The sequence below is a fragment of the Chamaea fasciata genome, unplaced genomic scaffold, assembly GCF_029207755.1.
Source record: "Chamaea fasciata isolate MVZ Bird 193981 ecotype frontalis unplaced genomic scaffold, bChaFas1.0.hap1 SCAF_15, whole genome shotgun sequence".
Classification (NCBI taxonomy): Eukaryota; Metazoa; Chordata; class Aves; order Passeriformes; family Sylviidae; genus Chamaea; species Chamaea fasciata.
In genome coordinates this window covers 17873811-17897420 of record NW_027094100.1, presented here as the reverse complement: position 1 = coordinate 17897420, position 23610 = coordinate 17873811, and the positions used below count along the sequence as shown (strand labels likewise).

General features: G+C 50.8%; 1 protein-coding gene across 3 annotated transcripts in view; it reads left to right on the top strand.

The window, feature by feature from the left end:
* The first annotated feature begins 310 nt into the window (after window positions 1–310).
* The window catches only part of FGF18 (fibroblast growth factor 18), a 64632-nt gene continuing 41332 nt past the window's right edge, over window positions 311–23610 (top strand). Inside the window, exons 1-3 of one of the 3 annotated variants that reach the window (XM_066196956.1) lie at window positions 311–616; window positions 876–912; window positions 22882–23062. In XM_066196956.1, the coding sequence (XP_066053053.1) occupies window positions 585–616; window positions 876–912; window positions 22882–23062 (250 nt within the window). In that variant the 5' untranslated portion in view covers window positions 311–584. Of the gene's footprint in view, window positions 617–875; window positions 913–13248; window positions 13331–17803; window positions 17965–22881; window positions 23063–23610 lie in introns of those variants that run through there. The other 2 variants (XM_066196957.1, XM_066196958.1) reach the window with 2 other exon arrangements.

Here is a 23610-nt window from a genome sequence, read left to right as displayed (position 1 = left end):
CCGCTCTGTCGGGCCGGGGAGGGCTCGGGGGAGCCCGACCCCCTCCCTCACTTATTCTGTATAAACGCTTCCCCGGCCGGCGCTGCCCGCGGCCGGGCGGTGCCCCCTCCGCGCAGGCGGTGCCAGCCCCGGGCCCGCCCGGGCGGGTCCCGCCTCCCGCTCCGCGCATCGCTATGCCGCCCGCCCGGAGCGCGCAGCGCGGGGTGCGGAGGGGAGCCCCGAGCGGGGCGCGGCGGCGGCCGAGAGGCTCCATCCGCCCGGCGGGGCTGGCCCGGCCCGGGGGGACGCGGGGGGGGCACTTGCTGATGATCGGAAGTTACTGACAATAAGCACCTTCATCCCCCCCAAAGGCGGAGAGAGGGAGAGGAGGAGGAGAGACAGGGGGAGAGGAGAGCTGATGCCTGACGAGTCACTCGGCGGAGGCAGAGCGGGCGGTACCACAACTTCCCGGCGGCGCGGAGCGGCGCGGAGCAGCGCGGCGCGGATCGCAGCTCGCTGGCCGGATCGCTCCCATGTCAGCGCGGCGGCGGGGGACTGCGCTCCGCTAGCGACCAGCCGCCGGCCAAGCCCCTCGTCGCCCAGCGATGTATTCACTGCTCTCAGCCTGCACTTGCCTGTAAGGATTATGGCATATTTCTAAATTTTTTTTTAATTTTTAAAAATATTTTTAATTTTTTTTAAACTTTCATTCTGGAAGCTGTGGTTGCATTTTCCTTGCAGCCAGTGGTAATGGGGACCTGAGCCTTCTCTAAGCAGAGCATCGCTCTCAGCCCTTTAAAAAATTGCAAACAAAAACAAAGAAAAAAAAAATCAACTTTAATAATTCTACCACATCATTTGATCTTTTGTTGCCTTTTTTTTTTTCTCCTCTCCAGATGTTTACATTTCCTGCTGCTGTGCTTTCAGGTACAGGTACGTGTCCTTTCTGTCCTCTCTCGCTTTTGGTTGTAAAATAGAAACAAAGGCGGCGTGCTGACCTCGAGTGCCAGGCAGGTTTGGCTGGGGCTTTCACTTTTTTTCCTCTAGTTTTTATAGCTGTGGAAACCGACCCCCCCACCAGATGCTGGAGTGTCATTTGCCCTGGACCGGGGCTTCCCCGTGTGCTCAGCTCCCGTTCCGTGCCCGGTTGTGCTCGGCCGCCGGTGCGGGCAGGGGTGCAGCCAGTGCGCCGGTAGCCTGCCGTAGCGGGATCCTCTGGAGTGCATTAGCCTGGCTAATGATGTGAGAGGGAGTGCTGGACTCTCCTTGCACAATGTTGATTGATGCACTTGCCTTGGAAGAGCAGGCGCTCTCCAGTTCGCCCTTTTCGCCCCTTTTTTATCCCCCCTCTCTTTTTTTACATTTTTTTCCCTCTTCCCCTCTTCGGGAACTCACTCCCAAAAACTGATGCTTTGAAAAACACAAGTTTTCCCAGCCAAGAGAAGGAGGCTGCGAGCTCCCTCCCCATTATTCAGGAGAACGCCGTCCAAGTCAGCTCCAGCCTTTGATCCTGCCTTGGCAGGAATGAGGCCGTTGGAGCAGCACCCTGAGCGAGGTCTGCTGCCCAGGTGCCCGCGGGACGGGGATGGCAGCTGCCCCGGTGGCCACGCGCCCCACTGCCACAGGGATTTTAGCTGGGCGTGCTGGAGCAGACCCACCTGCAGGGCCGGGCAGAGCAGGTGCCACTTCTCCGGTGGCTCCAGCCGCTCTCCCGCCAGGGCTGGGGGACACTTGTGCCACCCTTGGCCCTGAGTTCTGCTTTGGCCGCGATTGCACCTGCTCGCCCTTTCCAGATCTCCAGCGGCAGCAGGGGATGGTCCTGGATGAGCACAGCCTTGGAGGGAGCTCCATCCCTCTGGCCAAGCTAAAACCCGAACCAAGCCCCATCCCCTGCTCTCCCACCCATCCAAAAAGTCCCCGATCACATTTTTTTCTTCATCCCCTCCAAAAGCTGCAGCTTGAGCCCGACACCAGCAGAGCCTCCCCTGGTGGAGCAGCCTCCCCAGCAGGAGAGGATCCGCAGCTGTAAATTACGCTGCGGTTGGAAGGTGTTTGCTCTGTTTCTCTGGTGTGTTTTTTTTTTTCAGCCCAAGGAATCACAGGCTGCTCAGGGCTCGCAGCACCGGAACCCTTTGCAGTGGGGAGAGGTTTTTTTGCGCTTGTGCGGTAACTGCAGTTAATCAGCCCTCCAGCCCCCTTCCTCTCCCCCTCCCTTTGGTGCTTTTAGTGAATCAGAAAAAGTTTGGCTGGCTGCCTGGAAAGCACTTGCTAAAATCTGATCTCTTACTTCAGCAGCCTTAAAACAAAGTTATTGGCATTTATACAGTTGGAACTTGCAGGCTTCCAAAGCAATAAAATAATAATAAAAAAAAAAAAGCAAAAAAAAAAGCTTAATGCTCTGGTGCTATTAGAACCATACTTGCTCCCTTTTGTGCTGATTTTGCAGCATTTTGGGGGCTGTAAGGTGGGATGGCTGGGCTGGGCTCTGCGGAGGTGTCCTGGCTGCGGCCGGAGGGGCGGCGGAGCTCACTGGGTGTCACACGCAGAGCGGAGCTCCGTCGGTGATTGGTGTGGGGAGCCAAAACATTAGATTAGTCATACTCGAGGGCCTTCGAGTGAGTGTTTACAGTATTAATGGTAGATGAAAAGATGTGAATGCTGTAAGTTTTTATTGCCCATTTTGTTACACTTTCTTTCTGGATTTATTCATGGGATTACATGTTTTGAGCCTGAATGGGAGCGAGGGATTATAGGATTTCTTTAATAATGATCAGTTTGGGTAGGAGTTAGCCTTTGGTGAACTGGAGTAAATTAATGCATCACTTAGGTTTAATATTTATTTAGTCTAAAGGAAGTTGTTTAGTTTTGCTTAAAGGGCTCTGTGTTGTATTGGGGAGATTTAAGAGCTCCAGAAGTGGATTATATTCTAAGGCTGCCTTTCGCCCTGTGTTCAAGCTATGATCTGCGGCTTGTCCCATGTGCTGGTCTTAGAATCACTCTGCTGCTGCCTGGTACCTGTGGCTCTGTGTTTAGAGGTAGAAATCCCTCCAGCATGTATGGGGCTGGAGGGATTCTGGGACGAAACACCATGGTTTGGGTATGCTCTGTGTGTTCTGGTGGCTCCTTATGTATGATGTCTGCGGTGCATTGACAGGTGAGCTACTGCAGTTCTGTGGTGGGGGCTCAGCTCTGGCCTAAAGCTTTCTCATAGACTCTAAGGCCACCCTGCAGCTGCCAGTGGGTGACAGGGCAGGCGTAGTATCTCCTGTGGGCAGGTCATGGCAGCACTGGGAGGTGTTCCCCAGCCCTGGCCACAGGGAGATTGGAGGGTCGGGAGTTTCCAGGAGCAGGATTTAGACCTCTGGATGAGTTGGACTCTTCCAGGGCTTTACCATCATGTGGCATTTCCACCAAGGAGCACAGTGACTAACACATGGTGGGGCAGAGGGGAGCACTGCTGGAGCGTGGGTGGAGCACAGCCCTGGGAGCGGCCCTGGACCTCACAGGGCTGCCTGGAGGACAGGTCATTCACCAGTCCCTTCCCCTGCAACAGCACAGCCCCGCTTGTTTTCTTCTCTTGCCTCTTAGGAAGTCACTCTGATGCTCGGGGTTGCTGCAGTTCCAAAGCAGGGACACTGGATACCCTCGCAGACCCTGGAGACATTAATTTATTTATGCAGGTTGTTCTTAGGGATGCCCTTTTGCTGATGGTTACTGAGCTCTCCCTCTATCACATTTTTAGTGTTCTTCAGTTTATTCTTCTACCTTTTTGTACTTGGAGGAGCAATTTCTCTTTCATGTGCTTTTTCGTTCTGTATGTCCCAAGGTGGTTTTGGGTTTGGCTTTGGAATCAATGTCTGCTCTTCAAGCAGGTGAGAAACCCCAGAAGCACCTTGTGGGGTTGGAGGGGATGGCCCCATGCTGTGCTGGCTCTGGCAGCACCAGTGACCCTGAGGATAACAAGTTTGGGGACACAGAACCTCAGAGGGCCCCCTTTGCCAGGGCAGGTGGGGGCTAGAGGCAGCTTCAGTATAAGTTGAGCAGTAGGATGTGAAGTTCTGAGTGCTGTCCTGGTTTGCAAAAGCTTCCAGCTCTTCTGTCCCTGAGCCACCTCGAGTACATGGCCAGGCAGAGCACGGGGCAATGCCAGCGTGCGCTGCCCTGGCTGTGCTGCAGAGCAGAGGGTGGTCCTGCCTCAGCCTCTTCCCTGCCTGATAAACCTCACCGTGTTCTCCTACACGAAGTGCATCTGTCTTAGATTATGAAGAGGTCCCTGATAGGGCCAAATCCTTTGCTTTTATGGCTCTTGTAGGTTAAGATCCAGCTTTGGAATCTGATCCAGAAGCAAACAGGAGGTCAGAGGAACACACAAGGCAGCACTGGGCTATTTTCACATCTGCTGGTGTTGTGTAAGAGGAAGGCTGCTGTGCGCCATGCCAATAGCAACTTATGTTTCTCCTAAGCTCCTGTGCAGCGACAGACAGTTATTGTTTGGGGCTTTGTAAAGTGAGACGCAGAGAAGTGTTGCTTCCACACGTTCAGTGAGCCAGATCCTGCGGTCTGGCGAAGCCACACGCAGCACATGTCAGAGGCATGAGCCTGCTGAGCAGCTCCCTCCCCTCTCCCTGCCTGCTGCGCCATGGCCATCCTCACTGGGACAAGCAGGATGGGTGATAAGAGCCACCAAATGGCTCTGGGGATTCACTGTGGAGAAGGCAAAGGAGGTCCCGGTCACAGCCTGCCCAGCTTGCCTTGCCTGGCCACTCTTTCTGTGGGTATGCTGGCAGCTGTGGAGCCACAGCTCCCTGCCTGCCCTGCCCTTGCCCTCCCCGTGACAGCACCAAAGGCATGGTGCTGGACTGCACATCACCAACAAGATTATTCTCATGTCTACCCTCCCTGCAGATGGGCACCCACCTGCCTTTGTCCTCTTTGGGTGGCACAATGTCTGTCCTGAGGCGATGCCAAGAGGCTGCTTGTGCTGCCAGGAATGGAGCTTTGGGCATCCCCACATTGCTCCTGAAGTGCTGTGGGATCGGGCAGGTGGTGCCTCCGTGGGCTGCTCCTTCTTCGTGGTCAAGCCCTGCGTGCCAAGACTCAGTGGGGTCCAGAGCCCCCCAGGCTGGGTGATCCCATGCCTGCCCTCTGCTCAGCCTGGATTGGGAACACCACGTCCTCGGCACAGCATCCCTGTGCCAGCACCTCCTGCTCCACGAGGGTGGAGAAGTCATGCTGAGAAGGACAGAACATGGCAAACGTGGTCTGTGAAAGGCTGGGCAGCTCTCTGTTGTTTTTTTTGGACTGCACCTGCCTTGATTACTAGGCAGTGAGAAGACCAGAGAAACTGTGTGAACAAAGCCTGAGTTAATGAGCAGAGGTGCTCAGCAAAGTGCAAGTGCATGGCCCCATCATGGGCTCGAGTTGATGGGATGGTCCCTGGCTCCGGCTCCGTGCTGTGCTGGACTCATGGTGAGAGATGCAGTTCCTGATGGTGCGGCTCTGCTGGCCTGCAACCTGCAGGGGCAGGGTCCTGTTGCACATGAAATCGTTGTTCCAGTTTCAGATGCCCTTGCTCTCCAGAAAACAACCTTGTGGCTTGCCACCAGGGATTTTTATTCCCTGCTGCTCACTCATTGCACTAGACTATGAAGTGTTGTGTCCTGAAGCTGCCCTGTGTATCCTGCTTCTGCCTCCTGAACTTCAGAGAGTTTGGGCTTGTGGAGGAAGAGGAGGCACGTTGGAGCAGTTGCCTGGGCTGGAGCAGGGAAGCTGAGTGGCTGTGGGCTGGTGCCTGAGCTGATGTGTGCTGGGGTTGTCGTGTGGGGGAGGCGAGACTTAGCTTGAGTGAGTGTAGGTGTGAGTCTTGCTCCTACACAGATGGGGATGTGCAGCCTGGGTCCCACCAGCAGCTCTGGGCTGCCTGCCCTGGGCACACCCTGCCTTTGCTTCTCACTGTAGGTCCCCAGCCCTTCAGAGTGCTGGGACAGGTTCTCTGCCACAAAGACCCTTCAAAGTCATTTAGCAGGAAGATTTGCAAAGCTGTTTCCAGATTGTCGCCCCAGCAAGGCTGACACAAACATGAGCTGCTTCAGTGTTTGGGGGCTTGGCTTCCTGGGTGTGCTGTGGCAATGAGCAGCAGAGCAGAGCAGAGCTGCTTGGGGGCTTCACTCTGCCCCCCTGCGTGAGTGCAGTTTGCTCTTCCAAAACTCCAGAGAATGTGTGAGGTGCTTCAGAAAAACAGAGATGGATGTGGGTGTTTTTGAAGAGAGTGCCTAGAAGGACGCCATGAGGTTCAGATTTTAATTAGATGCAGCAGGGTGGTTGTATTGTATTTTGGTTTTGCTTTCCTTATTTCACCTGACAAGTACAAGACTGGATGGAGGTGAGGAGTGGAGGGTATGGAGCGGTGCAGGATTTGAAGTGGTGCAAGGTTCAGAGCAGTGTGGGATTCTGAGCGCTGCAGGGTTCTGCGACCTGCTGGGTTTGGAGCAGTGCTGTGTTTGGAGTGGAGTGGGATTCACAGGAGGGATTCCTGCTCAAACCCAGAATTAGTTTTTACTTATAGAGTAGCTTGGCTGTAGCTTACAAAGGTGGGAGAGAAAGGGTGGCACTGCCTGAGCTCTGCCGGTGTGGCTGGGATGTGGGATGCATCTGGTGTGGGAGTGACTGCTGGGGGTTGCAGGAGGCTCAGGGAGGATGAGCAGCACTGGGGGGCTTGGGCAGCCACACACAGGATATATGATTTTCTGTAAGCTGACAGCACTGAGCTGGTCACCCGGGTCAGTGGGTATCTCCCTGTGCTGTGGGAGGCTGAGCTCAAGAGAGACACTCCCCTGAACTGAAAATCATTATTTTGGATATATAAAGCTACTTTCCAGATCCTTGGAAGAATTTTTATGTATCTCTTCATTTCCTTAGAACTCTGTTTTGCTCTCTTCTCTTCTCCCCTGCAGAGCTGCTTTTGCTTTATTTTCCACAGATTTGGATACTTTATTATAAGTGCAGGTGAAAAATGCGTTCATGGAATGTGATTTAAAAAGCGAAAAGGGGAATGGCTGCTGTTGGTGCCTGGACAGGGATGGGGATACCTGCCTGGGGTGTGTGAGCTGCTCTGGCCCGGGAAGCCTGGGGTGGGTTGTGCTAGGGAAGCTGGGAGCCCTGGACCCAGGGAGGCACCTAAATGCCCTCCTGCCTGTGAGATGCTCTGCTGCAGGGCATGGCCTTCCTGTGCTCTGATGCTGAGACCAGGGGGCTTCCACTTGGTATTTGTGGCCTGGCAGGTCCAGACATGATTGTTTTTCTTTCCTTCCCTGGTTTTTTGTGTTTTGATCACCTGCTGTGCCATAACAGCAGGTACAAGCAGAAATTATGCAGAGCTGTGCAATGTGCTGCCTACCTGGCATGTTGCCTCTGTGTCCCGGTACCTCTCCAGATGTCCATAGAAGATTAGGCATCCGGCAAAGCAGCTGGAAGGAAAGTAAGAAAAAAAGCCCCCATGTATAAAAGACTGTCTGGCTCTGCCAAAGTATTTCCCTACTGCCATTCAGCCTCACCATAGCATGAAGAGAAAGAAAGGGGAACAGAGAGGAAGGAGGAGGCTTAGCCTGTCATGGTCTGTGTGTTTCCCTTTGTACTACCTCCTCACAACCCCAGGGGCTTCCCCCTGCAGGGGCTGGGCTGTGGGTCTATGTCCCTAGTGCTCCATGTGGGGCTGGTTTCCTGAGCAGTGCTTCCTCAGCCCCCTGCCTGCTCTGCCCACACAAACAGCCGCATTTCAGGCTGAACCACATGGCAGTGTTGTCTGTAGTGACAGCTCATCCTCCCCTTTGCCAGACTCTGCTCACACCCTGCTCACTGTGTTTGCTTTTTCATGGAGTTCCTGGCTGGGTTCTGCTGCGGCTGGGAGAGCCAGAACGCCTTTAACCTCTGGAGGTCAGGGTGCAGAACAAGGCTCTGATGATTGCCTGCACGAGGCTCCTGCCTGGGCTGGTGCTGCTCTGGCTGCAGGGCTGGGGCTGGGCTGGTGCTGCTGCATTTGCTGCTGATGCTGCTGGACGTGAACTTTGCTTTGGAGGCTGTGGGAGGAGAAGGGAAGGTCTGAGGCTGTGGCATTGGGGTAAAAGGCCTCAAGTTGTGCCAGGGAAGGTTTAGATGGAATATTAGGAAAACATTTCTTCAACAAAAGTGTTGTCAAGCACTGGAAGAGTGGAGTCACCATCCCTGGAAGCGTTCAAAAGATGTGAGGATGTGGCACTCGGGCACATGGTTTAGCTGTGGGCCTGGCAGTGCTGGGTTAACAGGTGGATTGGTAATCTTAGAGGATTTTTCCAACCTAAATGATTGTGTGATAAGAAGTGGGCAGTGGGGAATGGCCCAGCACATCTTGCTCACTGTTGTGCAGCTGATGATGGCAGGAGATGGAGCAGAGTCCTGCCTGTGGGCTCACCCACGTGGACATGGAAGCAGGTGCAGGCTGGGGGTGCTGGCACTTGCCCCAGGCAGAGCCACAGCCCCCGTGGTGGCCAGGCTGAGGGGCTGGATCTGGAACCAGTGAGGGGCTGGCACTGAGGCGGAGCAGGGTGGCGAGGGGCCCCAGTGTGCCCTGTGATTCCTCTGCTCATCTTTTAAAATCCAAATGGATGGATGCTAAACCTTGGTGAAGGTCCCAGAGAAGTGCATATTGTGTGTTTACAAATGTTAGGATGCAGCAATTAATAATGGGTTGCTTTTTCTACAAGGTATTCCCAGCACTCCTTAGTCCTCCCAGTTCCCTTTTTCTCCTGCTACATATTTCAGATCCCTTTTCTCCTGCTGGAATACTATCTTTGGCATCATTTTGAAGGACAGCTTGTTAAAAAGCTTTTGTATCTTTTGGAATACCCTGAGCTGCTCTTGCACAGAAATCCAGAATTAAGAGGAAAAATGCAGGGAGCAGTGGTGAGCCTAGTCAATGACTGTGTGTAGTGTGTGTGCTGGGTGTCTGTGGGCATGGCTGCTGGGATGGGAAGCCTTGGAAGTATAAATTAGAAAGTGGTGTGAAGGGCATTTTGCTACTTCTCTGATGCTTTTTATCCATTTGAGGAGAAGGGTGGTCTGGAAAGCTGGCAGTGCTGTGACCACAGGGGCCGGGGTAACTTCCTTCCTGTCACACCCTGGGTGATCTCCTCACGGTGTGGCTGCATCGCGTCTCCCATTGGAGTGTTGCGTACAGTCCTGATCAGAGAATTGTATTTGCTTTCCCAAGCTGAATTCAAACCATAGCTGGAATTAGACTAGGTTATGGGAACGTAGGAATGAACAGTGAGTGGAATTTGTGCTCCATTTCCAGCCATGTTCTGCAGCTCTAACATCAAGCTGCTTTTGACCCCCTGGCTCTCCCAGGCCGGAAGGTTATGATCCCACATGAGCAGCCTCGGTCCTCGGGTGGGAGGCTGCACCATAGGACTGCACAGGGCAGTGCAGTATTGATTAGCTGTACAATAAATTATGATGTATGTAGTGCAGATTTCTGACCCCGTGGTCGCGACCTTGCGGTGATTGGGAGAGTCCCGGCCAGCTGAGATCAGAGTAGCAGGCAGCCCCCAGCAATCGATAGGAAAGCAGCAGCTCTGCTGCAGGGACAGCGCTGGGTGCTGCATGCACGTGGCACCTTTGTCCTGGGGAGCAGGCAGTGCTGCCAGCTTCCCCTGGAATTCAACCTGAAACTCTGTGTTGGGAGCTGGGCCGTGCCAGCCTGACCCCATTTGTGGGGGTGGGAGGGACTCTGTGTGTGTTTCCTTCGGAGTTCTCAAAGCTGGAACATCTCAGGCTGGAAGGGAGGAGTGAGGACAGCTCTGGCCAGCACGGAGAGTTTGCCCTGCTCATCACAGAACCAAAATGGTTTGGCTTGGGAGGGACCTTAAAGCCCATCTCGTTTCACCCCCTGCCATGGGCAGGGACACCTTCCACCAGCCCAGGGTGCTCCAAGCCCCAGTGTCCAACCTGGCCTTGGACACTGCCAGGGATGAAGCATCCCCAAGGCTGCCAGAGCTCCAGGAGCATTTGGACAGCGCTCTCAGGGATGGACAGGGTGGGAATGTTGGGGTGTCTGTGCAAGGCCAGGAGCTGGACTGGGTGATCCTAATGAATACCTTCCAATTCAGAATATTCTGTGATTCCCTGGGCAATCTGTGCCCTTGCCTGACCACCTCTGAGGAAAGAATTTCTTCCTAACATCTAATCTAAATCTCTCTTCTTTTACTTTAAACCCATTCCCCCTTGTCCCGTAATAAATGGGAACAGTCTGCCAGCAAGGCGGAGGGCTTGCTTTGTGCTGTTTATGTTGAAAGAGTAGGTAATATGAATTTAATTGCTGTTTAAATATAGCAAACAAGAAAATGGAATTTATTTGCTCAGCTTTCTTTTCTGGGAGCCTGATTTCCCCAGTGTGCACTATCACCATGTGTGCCAAGACACTGAGCACCACCAAGGTTCAGTTGTGGGGTTTCACTTCCGAAGAAAATTTGTGCAAAGTCTGACCCGAGCTCAGCAAGGCTGAGCTGGCAGAGCTGCCCTGTGCTGGGCGGTGGCCCAGGGGGTGGCACCTGTCGGCGTCCCCAGACCAGGCAGGGACTTGGGGATGTCTGGATGAGGCACAGTACCTTACATCATCCCAGTGCTGTGGGTGTGGATGCTGGTGGCTCAAAGGAAGGGCTCTTGGGGGATCCCCAGCTTCATGCCGCAAGGTCTCATGTCTGTGTCTGCCCACGTCTGGCCTGAATTTCCCCACAGCAGCATTTTCCCACTGCTGGTGACTGGTGATGGATGGAGCAAAATGTGTGGGGCTCTTCTCTGGTACCCCTAAGCTGTGCAGGGAGGCAGCAGCCCAAACCTCAGGGATTTTAACACCACTTTATTTTTTCCCCTATTTAAAACATTTCAAAAACATATTTGTTTTCTGAAACTGTTGAGAATTGTTCCCTGAAAATGGGAAACCTGCAATCTAAATTAATTAATACCAAATGAGACTTTTCCCTAACTCAACAAAGCAGAGAGATAAGAAATCCTATTTGCCCAGCCTTTGCAGTGTAAATAATTCCAGGCAGAACCGTGGCTAATAGAGATCAGAACAAATCTTCTATTAGAAAACAAACCCTGCTTTTCTTTTCTGGCCCTCAGCTCATGTTTGTTATATGGGATCCTGAAGGCAGATTGACAGTTTGGTTTGGATTAAAGTCAACACATGGTTTATGCCATATTTTTGATAAGGCTCAGTAGTAATCTGATTTTTTTTTTCCGGGCTGTCTTTAGTACATAAGCAGCAGAATTGTCCATTCCTGGGAATATTTTTTCAGTGAAGCTATTGAAGAATTTATTTCTGGAGGGAAGATGAAAGTACTTGTTTTAAAAACTCTTAAAATCCCAAGTAAAGTTGAAATCCATTAACTGCAAGCTGTAAGCTTGGTGTGAGATGGATGTGAGCTGGGGAAACTTCAAGCTATTTTATTAACTGATCTAGAGAGTGTTTTCTTTAAATACCTTTGGAAAGGCAGAGAGGAGGAGACTGGCTCATGCAGGGGGAGAAGAGCAGATCCCTGTGCTTTACCTCCAGCACCCAGTTCCGACCGTCAGGAGGGAAAACTGCCACCATTTGCACCCGTACATGCTTGTGAGCTCAGGCTTCTTCATGGGAATAACAGGCATTGCCACTGGCCGCTGGTTCCCTCCTTGGTGTGTCCCAAAAATGGGCTTTGGGTACCCTTTGCCCCTTGGGTACAAACAGCTGTGTATTGCTATGGTATAGATTTATTCTGTTTATAAATAGGCTTCACTCTCCAAAATGAGCATCCTTTTTCCTAGAAAGAAAGTGGGGAAAGAAATTAGAAAAATGGGGAATGGGGAGGTCCAAAGGCAGAATTGCTCGCTGCCTTTGAACTCTGTGCCTCAGCAGCTCTGTGCCTGGAAACTTGTCTGCAAAGCTCTGGGTCTGTCCTCGCTAGAGGATCCAGAGAGCTGTTGTGGCTCATTCTGTGGTCATCTCCATGCCTGATGCCAGTGTGGAGACTTCCAGATGGGGTTATTTAATCAGGGTGAAATGGATCCCAGAGCTGTCTTTGGTGCTTGAAGGTAACTGGTGCTGGCAGGACCCACTGGTGATTGCTCAGTGCTAGAACTGGGCACTAGAAAAGCTCTGACTTGATGGTGATGCTGAAAGCAACGGAGATACCTGTACTAGCTGGATATTAACTCCCTTGAAAATGGAGTTAATGGAGCTGAACTTTGCCTGCATCTGCATTCATTTGAAGCTGCCTCCAGCAGCAGGTTGTGCCCAGCAATGGGTTCAGGTGAGCTGTGCCCTGAGTGATGGCTCCTGGGACTGAGGTCCTTGTCCCTTAGCAAGTGGACTGGGTTCCCTGCATCCCTCCATGCTTGGTGAGTTGGAGAGCTCTGGCCTTGAATGGAAAATGTGTATTTGCACCATTAGTGTGGCCCCTTCCTTCCCTGGGAACAGAATGGTTTATTGATTTCTGTGGCCCACTCACCCCCACCTATTCAGAATAATGACCCTTCCACCCCAACTCTAAATCATCCCAGCCTGCCTCGCCCATAAGCCCTCTAATCTTTTTGGGTTGTTGTTGGTATTTATGCTTGTGGAGGTTTATGATCTGTTGGCACTGGCTGCTGAAATGCTTTATTTATCCATAGGCTGGGCCACACAGGGAGCATCCTTATTCTGGTATCATGTTCAGGATGCTGTAGTTACGGGTTGTGTCAGCACTTCCATGCACAAACCCTGTTATTCAGGGGTTTTGCAAGTCCATGGAAAAGAAAACCAGTGACCTGGCACGGTGAGGGGAAGCTCAGAGGCACACATAAAAGCCCAACAACCCACTGGCCATTTAGGGATTATTAGATGGGCAACCTCTTTCCTTAAGGAAAATAGCCAAAAACATCCTGCTCCCTTGGTTTGATCTAGTGCAAAGAAAACCCTCTTTTGTGTGCCTGTGTTGGGGTCAGATGGGGAGAGCACAGTGAGGCAGGACACTGGCTGGGATTCTCTCTGGGTGCTTAGGAAACAAACCTGTGGCTGGTGCAGAACAGAGCTGCCTTCTCCTCAGAACACACAGGTGTGGAGGGCTTGGGAGCTGCTCCCGGGGTCCAGCCGTGGCCCACAGCCCTGGGAACAGCAGGTGATGGGGTTTATAAATGTGATTTATGGCCCTGTTAGCACAGGAGTTTCCAGGCTCATAAATTATTCGGAGATTTCTCTATAACAGAGGGAGCATGGTCTAAACAGGAGAGATACTGGGCTCGTATTTCGATGTATTTCAAAGCGCTTTTGGGGAAGGAGAAGTTCCGTGACTGCTGGAAGGTGAGGGCTGATCCTGGATGTGCTGGAAGAAGAGCTTTTACAGACCAGCTCAGCCTGGCTATTTTTTTATTTCTCTCTCTTAATGGTGATGGATTTTGTGGGTGCTCCATGGGACAGCCTGGAGCAGAGTTTGTAACTTGCAGCAAAAATGCTCGTGGAGCCCCTTGGTCTGGGCTGGGGTTGGCATCGAGGGTGACTGGTGCAAGCAGAATTGATCAGTCCTCAGGCAGGCGCAGGCAGTGGTGAAGCATTTAGGGAGCTGACAAAAAAGATGGAGAGACAACTTACAAGGTGATGTTGTGCCAGGACAAAAGGGAGCGGCTTCACACTGCCAGAGAGTAGGTTTAAATGGGATTTTGGGAAGGAATTGTTCCCTGTGGGGGTGGTGAGACCCTGGCACAGGGTGCCCAGGGAAGCTGTGGCTGTCCTTGGATCCCTGGCAGTGTCCAAGGCCAGGTTGGAGCACCCTGGGATGGTGGAAGGTGTCCCTGCCCATGGCAGTGTTGGAACCAGGTGATCTTTAAGGTCCCTTCCAACCCAGGCCATTCTATGATTCATCCTGTGGTTCCTCAGGAAGGGGACTCCATGGAAGCAGGGTTGTCACAGAGAGAAATCGGGATGCCGAACTGCTGCTTGATCCTTTTGTTAGTAGGTACAGGGCTGATGTGACTGGCAGGGACTCCTGAGGGAGCCCCTTCCCCTTGGCACCATTCCCAGAGGGTCACTGGGTGTTACCTTGTCAGAATGAGCAGGAATGGAACTGACTGGAGCTTAGTAAAAGATTTCCAGAGAAGACACTTGATAGAGGAAAGTGATGTGGGATAATTCAGTCAGGTCCCCAAGCATCTCTGCTCAATCAGCTTTTAGAGAAGCCACCTGTCACCTGTGGTTAGTGCTTGGGAGCTGCTGTGGGGACAGCTGTTGGCCAAGTCTCTGTTTTCTTTGCAAATGCAATGCAAGAAGGTATTTTTTTGAGTCCTGCCCTGACCTGGTGTGCACTGCTCGGCAGTTGCCATGTTTTACCCTAGAGGGAGTTGCTTTTCTGCAGTGGGAGCAGGGATCTGTGTTCCTTGGAGGATGTCAGGGGACCAGAAGAAAGGAGCTCCCAAGATAAGCACTGGATCACCACTGAGTGCTGCCTCTGCAAATGTTTATTCTCTTATGGGGAAGTTGGTTTTTGATGATCTTCCATCTCCTTCTGATGGCAGGCTTTTCCTGAGTATCCCTCGGGTTTTCCGTACCTTGTGCCTTTGCTCCTGTTTTTGTGGAGGTCTCGACTGGGCTGGAATCAAGCAGAAGAGCAGAGACGTCACCTTGAACCTAGCAGGCCTGTGCTTAAAACTGACATTTTAAGTCCTTGTGGTGAATAACTCTGCCTTTTTGCAGGGTTTAGGAAATGTCTGGCCAATTTCAGGGTAGTGGGCTCAGGGCTTCCCCTCTGCTCTGCTGCTGTGGCCAAACAGGTTTGCAGCAAGAGCATCTGCCCTGGGGAGAGGGGAGAAAAGGTCAGGAGTGCTTTGAACCTGGCAGGTTTCTCAGTAATTGGACTCCGGTCTCATTTGAAGAGGTGAACAAATTGCTGGTAAAGTATTTTTAGTGGGGTGCTGCAGCTTCTGTCCCAGGAACACCCCGCTGGGAGCTCTGCCCTGGTCTCCACTGCAGCCCCACTGCTGTTGCCACCCAGGTTCCTCCAGCCCTGAGTGAGCCTGGTGAGCAGGAGGGGGCCATGGGGACAGCCCCTGTGCTTGGCCAGCAGCACCCTGGGGTGGGGTAGGCAGCCCCTCAGCCCTGTGCTTACCTGTGCAGAGCCACCTGTGCTGGGCAAGGGTTTAATTCCTGCACAGCATGGCAGGGTATTTCAGCAGGAGACCTTTCTCCATCAAGAAAAGGGGGTTTTTTTGTTAAGGTAGTGGAGGCAGTTGTAGCATGCTAAGCTCCCCCAGTCCATGGTTTCACAGGGGTTGGTGGGGGCTGTTCTGCAAAGCCTGTTGCAGATTTCTTTGCAGCAATACCAATGCTTTGAGGAGGGACAGGAGCATGAAATGACTTCTGAGTAATCTCTGTGTCCTGGTGTGAGCAGTGAGGAGTGGTGGCAGCAGCACGGAGCCTCTCAGGGATGTGGGTCCAGCGTGGCCCATGTGAAGTGTGAAGGACACTGCCACTGGTCAGCAGAGCATACGGGACACGGATGAACATGGAAACTTCCTCTGGAGCACAGAGTGCACCCTGGGGGGAGATGAGGAGCCAGAGCTGGAGTGATCACACCTGCTTGGCGAGGTCACACCTCCCTGGCGAGCCCTGGGCAGCGGCTCGGGGAGGCAACACTTGGCCAGGCGCAGGGGAAGGACCACCCAGTTCTGATAAGGGCAATTTAGAAAGGAAGGGGAAGATTGTGAAAAGAGGGGCAAAGGGGCACAAAGGGAAGAAAAACCCACCCCACCGCCAAACAAAACTGAAGATCAAGACTGCTGTTAAACACACTGCCTGCGAGGGAGGTCTCACCATGCCTTTTCTAATCTAGAGCCAGCCAGGATTGTATTAACAGCTTCAACGCAATGGAACAAATTAATCCCTGATGTAATTGAAATCGGTGAGGTCTCACAATAGGTGAGTTTGACCCAGTGGGATAGAAATAGAACAAGTATTGGAATGAAGGAGTGAAACGAAGTCACACTGTTCAGCCATTGGTATTTCATTCCTAGAAACAAAGGCCAGACAACTGCAGAGAATACATGGCTCTGCTGGGCATGGTTGAAAGCTGCTCAATAATATCAAGCTTTGAAGGGATATTTCTGTGGGGAGAGGAAGTATATAGCAGAGATATAACAAGCTTTAAAAAAGAAAAAAAAAAAAAAAGACAAAGAAAGAAGGGAAGAAAGAAAAAGCCCTGCTTGCTCCTTGCCTGATGGATAGTGTGGTAAAATAATACCAGCTGTTAAATAATAATAATAATCATCATCATCCTCATCAAGATATATCACAACTGGAGAAAAATAAGAAAAAGAGTTAAGGTCTAAAGTGTATTTCTGGAGACTCAAACTGTCAAGAGCCCATGGCAAGCTGTGACATCCTCAGATCTCCCTCAGCTGAGGTGCATGAGGTTGGTTTGCTTTGGTAAACACAGGTAGTAGGAACTGGTCCCACTGGGAAAGAGCTGCCTTTGGGCACTAGGAGGAGGCTCAGTCTCAGCCCTTTTGGTGCTGCAGGCAGCAGGGCTCAGCTCAGGGGCACGGAGGACGCTAGGGCTGCCTCATGCAGGCAGCTGAGCTGCTGCTGCTGCTCGTGGTGACATTGTCAATAATGTGTCTGGGGGCTGCTGGCAGGGACCTGTTCTGAGCCAGTGAGAACAGGCCGGTGCAGGGGGAGATGAGAGGCTTGGAGGAGTTGGAGCCCCTCTGGGAGCTGCATTTCAGCACCTCAGCAGCACTCTGGTGCTGGGCTGCGCCGTGGGCAGCGCCATCCTGCCTCCAGCTGGTCTTCCAAAAGTCATTAATTAAACCCTGCTCTTCCTCAGGATTAACCATTTCCCGGGGGGCAACAAGTTTAGAATCTCTTCATATCACAACTGGTGCATTTTCACAGTTCTGGCTATGGCTCATTCCACCATCAAACGGAGAAACTTAGTTTTCTTGAAGGTGGCGTCATCTTACTCTAGAAAATGGTCAAATGCTGACTGATGGGCCATAAAACATTCATTTCCTAAAACTCTCAGGTTCCAGTCTTTTGGCACTGCTTCCAGCCTCCCTCCTGGTTTCATACCAGGCTCAGTAACACTGTGCCTGCCATCCCAAGGCCGACAGATGCATTGCTTTTGCAGTGGTGCATGGCTTGGACAGCTGGCAGGGTCTCGGAGCTGCTGGAAGTGTGGCTGAGTGATGGCTGCATTTCTCAGAGGCTGTGTGTTTCAGAGGGAGCAGGGGTTTGACACTGCCCAAGGAGATTCAGTCTGCCTCTCTGAGTGCACAAGACAGCTCTCTGGAGGAAAGGCGGCTTCGCTTGCAGAGCAGCTTTTGGATCCAAAAAATCCAAGCCCTGGAAATGTGTTCTCTTTGGGTCTAATTTAACATTTCTGAAATCCAAAGGGACGGGCAGGCTTGACCCCCTCATCACCCCATTTCCTTCTCCTTTTCCAGCTTTCTCACCAAAAAGAAAAAGAAATACCAAAAAGCATTTCAAGTGAAATACTTTGTAAATGCCATTGGTAGAGTGTTTTGTGGTGTCTCATATCTGATCACTTTGAACAATCGCTTCCACAGTGCTCCATGCCCTTTCTCACAGACCATCCCAAAGGGTGCACAGTCACCATCCATGGTGACATCTCCCATGGCTTAGAGTGCAGCTTAAATTTTTGGGTATTTATTTTTCAAGAAACAAATATTTTTCCATGGGTACCAGGAAGAAACAAACACCAAAGCAAAGCTATAAGTTCTGCTATTTGGAAGGGCTCAGCTCCATTTGTGGAATTCTGGCACTGTTGCACCACGGCCTCTCTCCCATTGGATGTACAGACTGTCTGCATTATCTGAGCATGGAGCTGCTTTTCCAAACATACTCCTACACCCAAAGAAGTGACCACGCCCAAGCCATGCTCATCCACTCCCGCCTGGCTCTGGACTAGGCTCTGTGACATGAAGGTAACAACGTCCTGGTGATGGCTTGACTTTGCAGTTAAATGGAGGAAAAAGGAGTGCATTGTGTTTCACTGCTACACTGTGTGTGCCGAGGGTGGCTGTCGTGGGGAGCTAGCAAATCCTGCTGTGATTTGCATATAGGAATTTTGCCAGAGTCATGGAATCAAAGTGGTTTGTTACTTGCCTTTGAGGGTTTGAGAGAGATCTGTCTCGGATATCTTCTTGTTGACCTTATTGAGTTAACTTTCATATGTTTAGAAGGTCATGGAGAAAATCATTAATATTAGGTTGATTTGACGGCTGAAAGGTAATAAGCATTTCCTACTTATCAGATGGGGTTTGAGAGGACTCTGAATAGCGTGATTTGTTTATCTTTTGCAATCGGTACAGCCCTTAGAGAGAGGGATTTTGTATTCCTGGTTCAGCTGGGGGAATGACATATGGTTTGCTCTCTTTTGAGTGCTCTGTAGCATAAATAGCAAAACACCAGGAAATTCTGAAGTCCAGCTCCCAGCTAACTTGGCCATGCTGTGGGCCTTGGACATCTCACGCTGTAACGCTCTATGACATGAACAATAACAGATTAACATCCCCTGTTACTGGAAAGCTCAAAATAGAAAATCCGAAGTGTGTGGAGGTTGGTTGGGTGGAAAGCCAAATCCTGTAAACGTGGCTTGGCACGGCCAGAGTTTCATTGACCTTGGCGGGGCTGGGATTGCTCCATTCACAGGAGGCATCTGAGAGTGCAGAGATGGGGCACGAGCCTGTACAGGGCTGACATCACAATGCTGCTCTTGGAGGCTTTTGCTGTTCCTGAGCTTTTCTTGGATTAATGCACAGTGAAACCTTAGGCTGCATCAGCAAAACGGTCTTTTCCTCACCCTCCGTCTGGGATTTAACAAAGAGGGGAGTCATTCTTTAAGCTGAAGGATCATTGTAAAGCCATTTAAAATGAAATCCACTCTTACTTGAGAATCATTTGGCAAAAAAGCACGTGAAAATCTCCTGTTGTGGACTCTCTAGAAGACAGATGTAATTTCTGGTTCCTTTGGCTGTTGGGAAAGGAGGTAGCACTGAATGCTCCACCTTGAATGATTGGGCAGGGACGACAGATGAGGGAGAACAGCTTCTTTTCAGGAGTGAGGCATTTCTGTTGCTTCTGGGGTTTGAGGTGATGGTTGTTTTTAAAATAAATGCTGTTTATTCCCTTGTATATACACTGGGTAGCCAACTGTATTTGTAGCTGCATATTATCACTGAAAGGTGTAGTGACAAATAGATAATAAATGGATAAGAAACTGATGGAAAAGAAAAAGAGAGAGAGTGAAAATGAAACCAAATTCAATGCTCTGATTTAACAACTGGGATTTTGCAGGTTATAAATTCTTGCCAAAGAATGAGATGGAGTTATATGAAACCACTGTCCTGAGATGCTGAAATCGGCATGCACAGACAGTGGCCCATACCAGTCGGACTGATGCCAGACAGACCATAATACAACCCCAAATCCCTGGAGGAGTCCTGTCTCCTGTGTCCCACAGTGCTGCGTGGGAGCTAGGAAGTGCAAGCAGCCCTTCCCTTCAGGAGCCCTTCCCTTGTGTGGAGCTCTGGACCCAGGGTCTGTTTTGCTGCCTACATGGAGGTGTCGATGATCAGACTAAAAGGGCAAAAAAGGGCTCTCACTTTGTGTATGACACGTTTATGTGCAGTAATAGCATTTCTGTAGTGAAAACAAAAAAGGAAAACTTGCTGTGGTGAACAGGAGTGAAAGCCCTTCAGTTTAAGGGACTTAACGACATTTCTGCATTCAAGTGTATTTGGGGTGGATGTACTTGGTTTCAGGTGACGTCCCTGACTGAGTGTTGGCGAACAGTTGCCAAAGGAGACATATGTTACTAATTTTTTTGAGATTTATAGAAGAGTCTCTCTTATGGTATATATACATGGACCTCCTTATCTCAGAGAGGTTTGCTGCTTGAGGGAGTGCACCCTGTAGGGCAGGGGTCCTGTGAGAGTGGATTTTAGCAATGATCAAACGGATTTTATCTCATGAAATCAACACAGCGTGAAATTTTGTTTCTGGGTATTGATATTCTCTGCTGCAGGCCAGATGCAGTTCAGGCTGGCACGGTTAATTCCCTTTGGCCACCCTCCAGCAGAGCATCCTGTTTCCACAGAGTGGTTAAGTGTGAGCTTATCTTTAAGCAGGCAGCTAAATCCGGGTGGTTTCACTGCTGCTCTGACCACAGCTTCTGGCCAGGGGACAGTTCAGCTGCAAGGGGAACCTGTAGTGTGTTCCTCCTCCAGGATTTTTGCCCTGGGTCAGAACTGGGCACCTCCTAGGGAAGTGGTGGAGGGATATACACTGGGCTGACTGTGTTTTGGGGTCAGCATCACCTGCTGATTCCTGCATCAGCTACTTCAGGGCTTAGCTGAGGGTGATGCCAGCCAGCTTCCTCCTTGCAAAGGGAAGGGGCACTTAATTAGCTAATCTTAAGCAGGACAGAGGTGACAAAGGTGCGCAGGTGTGTTGGTGACATGTTGGAGCCGAGCACTGTGCAGGATGCTCCGTGGATACTCCTGAGCCCACAAAGGCACTGCAGCTACAGGCTAGGGCCTTGGCAGTGTGAGTGCTCCAGAGACAATTAGAAGAGAATTAAAACACGTTTTAGAAAACAGATTGCATTTTCTGTTGGGAGTTTCCAAAAAAGCAAAGCAACCTGCCCTTCCCCCCACTTCAAATCCCACCTGTTTTGTTTTTATTTCTAGAAAAATGTGAAATTCATTAACATGTGGTGAAAGCAATGTAACAATCCCATCTTGATTTAAAATCTGTTTTAAATCTTAAAATGATGGAGCTAGAATTTTAGCTGCAAATAGCCTTGCTTTGTGGGCACAAGGCAGACTGTCAGCATGACTGGAACATCTCTGGTCTTGGTAATTTAGCATCCTTTGCAACAATGGCATTTGAAAAGAAAGCAAGAAACGACGTAGCAAGGAGAAATAGAAATTAATATGATTTGTCAAAAGCCAAGTCCTGTGTGCTGTGCTCAGGTGTAGGTGTGGTGCGGTGCCTGGGGAGCACGGGGCAAGCAGAGCCCAGGTCTGTGCTGGCCAGAGCTCTGTCAGCATCCTGCTGTGGCACCCTGCCATGCCCTCTGGCCAGGGGTGCTCCTCCTCTCACATCCCCAGCACTGGGTCACAGCTCTTGGCTGCGCTGTTTTCTGAGAGCGGGAACTATTGTGACCCCCGTCTGTCACCTCTGACATCGCTGTGAATGTCCCAGCATTGCCCTGAGCCTCCTTTGCCCAGCCTGTGCCTGTGCCTTCAGCTCCCTATGGGCTTCTGACAGCAAAATCAGAGCTAAATCACTTTCTCTGCAAAACGTCAACTACCAAAGTCCCAGCTGTTAGTAACAGCACCAAAGGCAATCCTGCAGTGTCACTGGGCACCTCATTGCTGTTGCTGCTGTGCCGAGCTTCGGCTTTGGCTCAGGGTGCTTTCTGAAGGTCTGCTGCTCAGCAGCACTGCCTGCTTGAGGTTTTCTTCCTGCTGCAGGCCTGGGTGTCCCCCGATAGCTGGGAATGCTGCAGAGTTCTATTGAGGTTTTGACTTTCAGGCTTCACAGTATTTGCTGGTGTGAGATGACATGCAGGAGGCTGAAGTGGGGCTATTTGGTGTATTGTGGCCACTTTCTGTATGTGTTTTAGTCTGGAGTGGATCTGAACAAGGATTTACTGACTTTTTTCATTTTCATTGCCAGTTCCCTTCCCACGCTGATACATCAGAACACTTTTGCTTGCAGGCCATATTTCTAAGTCATTTATTGTCCTGTAAAGGGAGTCTCTGACACCAAAATGTTGCCCGTCTGTGAGTTTGGAGCAGACAGTGTGGATGTTGTGGTGCAAATGTTCCACAGATCACAGATGGACAGATCGTGGAGCAATTTTGGGCTTTCTTATTGTTTGGGTGTGAAGAGCTTTTTGGGTGCATGCTGCCCAGTCTCCCCCTTGGGAGGGTATCTCGAGAACATTGGTATTGTTGGGTCCTCTGACCTTGGGCAAGTCCGGGCGACTCTTTGGAAGGAAAAGTGGGACTCCTGTTTTGATATTTCTTGGGAATACTTAAAATAGGAAATGAAACAAAAAGTTTATGGTAATATTTTAAGCTGTAGTGAACTAAGGTTACAGAACAGATGAGGTGGCTGAGGCTGCAGACCTGTGCTGATCACAGCCACTGGTGGAAAAGCTGGTTTGACTCTCACCAGTCCTCATGATCTCTCCCCAAGAGAGATCTCCTGTGGCCCTGTTGAAGTGGACAGAAACACATCCATGGATGGTGACCATGAGGTAGCTTCACTGCAGAGCAGAGGTGGCCAAACAGTTAAGCTGAAGAGTGTACAAGTGACACTTCTCTTGTAGTCGATTTTATGCCAGTGTGAAATTCAAGTCCAGTCTGCTAAGGGCATCACAGAGAGTTTTTTCCCTTGACTTCTCCCTGCAGTTAACCCAGAGACTCCATGCGGCTGCTGAAGGTCATGCACCAAATCTCTGAGAAGGGGTTGGCTGTCCCCACTCTCCAGTTTGTGCCCATGTAACCTGGTAGAGGCTGTGCATATGCAATGGAGAGCCCTAATTTATGGTCAGTGTGGCTGACCAGGATTAAATCAAAGCAGGGACGAGCAGAAGTTTTTATTCAAAAACCCCCAGATTGATTGTAACCCCCCAGGTTTGGTTTACTGTGGAGAGCCAGCTCTGGCTGGAATTACACACGAGTGCCTGACACCGCTGCCAAGTGAAGGGCAGCCAAACCTGAGCCCCGCAGTGCCCTTGGCAGGCTGGTGTGCAGCCCCTCTGCCCCAGAGCCTTGTTGTGTTCACAGTTTGTTCTGTTCTCTCTCCCCACTCCCCACCCATCTCAGATGTTTGCTGCTGAGGAGAATGTGGATTTTCGGATACACGTGGAGAACCAGACGCGGGCAAGGGATGATGTGAGCAGGAAGCAGCTTCGGCTCTATCAGCTCTACAGCAGGACAAGTGGGAAGCACATCCAGGTGCTTGGCAGGAGGATCAGTGCCAAAGGAGAAGATGGAGATAAATATGGTAAGAATATTTACTGGAATCCCCCAGACTTCAGGTCAACAGCTTTAATCCAGGGTGTTGTGCTAAGAACCACTTGGGAGAAAAATAATAAGAGCAATAAAAACAAAAACAAAAGGAAAAAAAAAACTCCTTCCAGGTTAAGAACGTGAGATTTGTTTTGCTGGCACTGCCTTCCAGCTGCGGGCAGTTCCCACAGTACTGCCATGCCCCAATTTATTAGTATATGTTTGAAGAGAAGAATGTCTCACTCTCATCTTTTCCCGGTGGTGGGATATTTGGTTTGAATTGAAAGTAGACTTTGAGAGCTTTGAGAGTACCCCAGAGCTCAAGCTGAATCTCTGAGTGTGTGGATTTTGCACAAAAAACAATATCCTGTGCTAGCAGCACATTCAACTATTCTTGCTGTAATATGCACACAAGCAACATGCTGGAAATGCTGCTAGAGGCTGGGCTATGAGAAATACTGTAATTCTGGTTCACTTTGAGATGGTTGCCGCTGAGACACTTTTATTCTCGTTAGCTGTTGTGAGGACTTTAGGGCTGTTGAG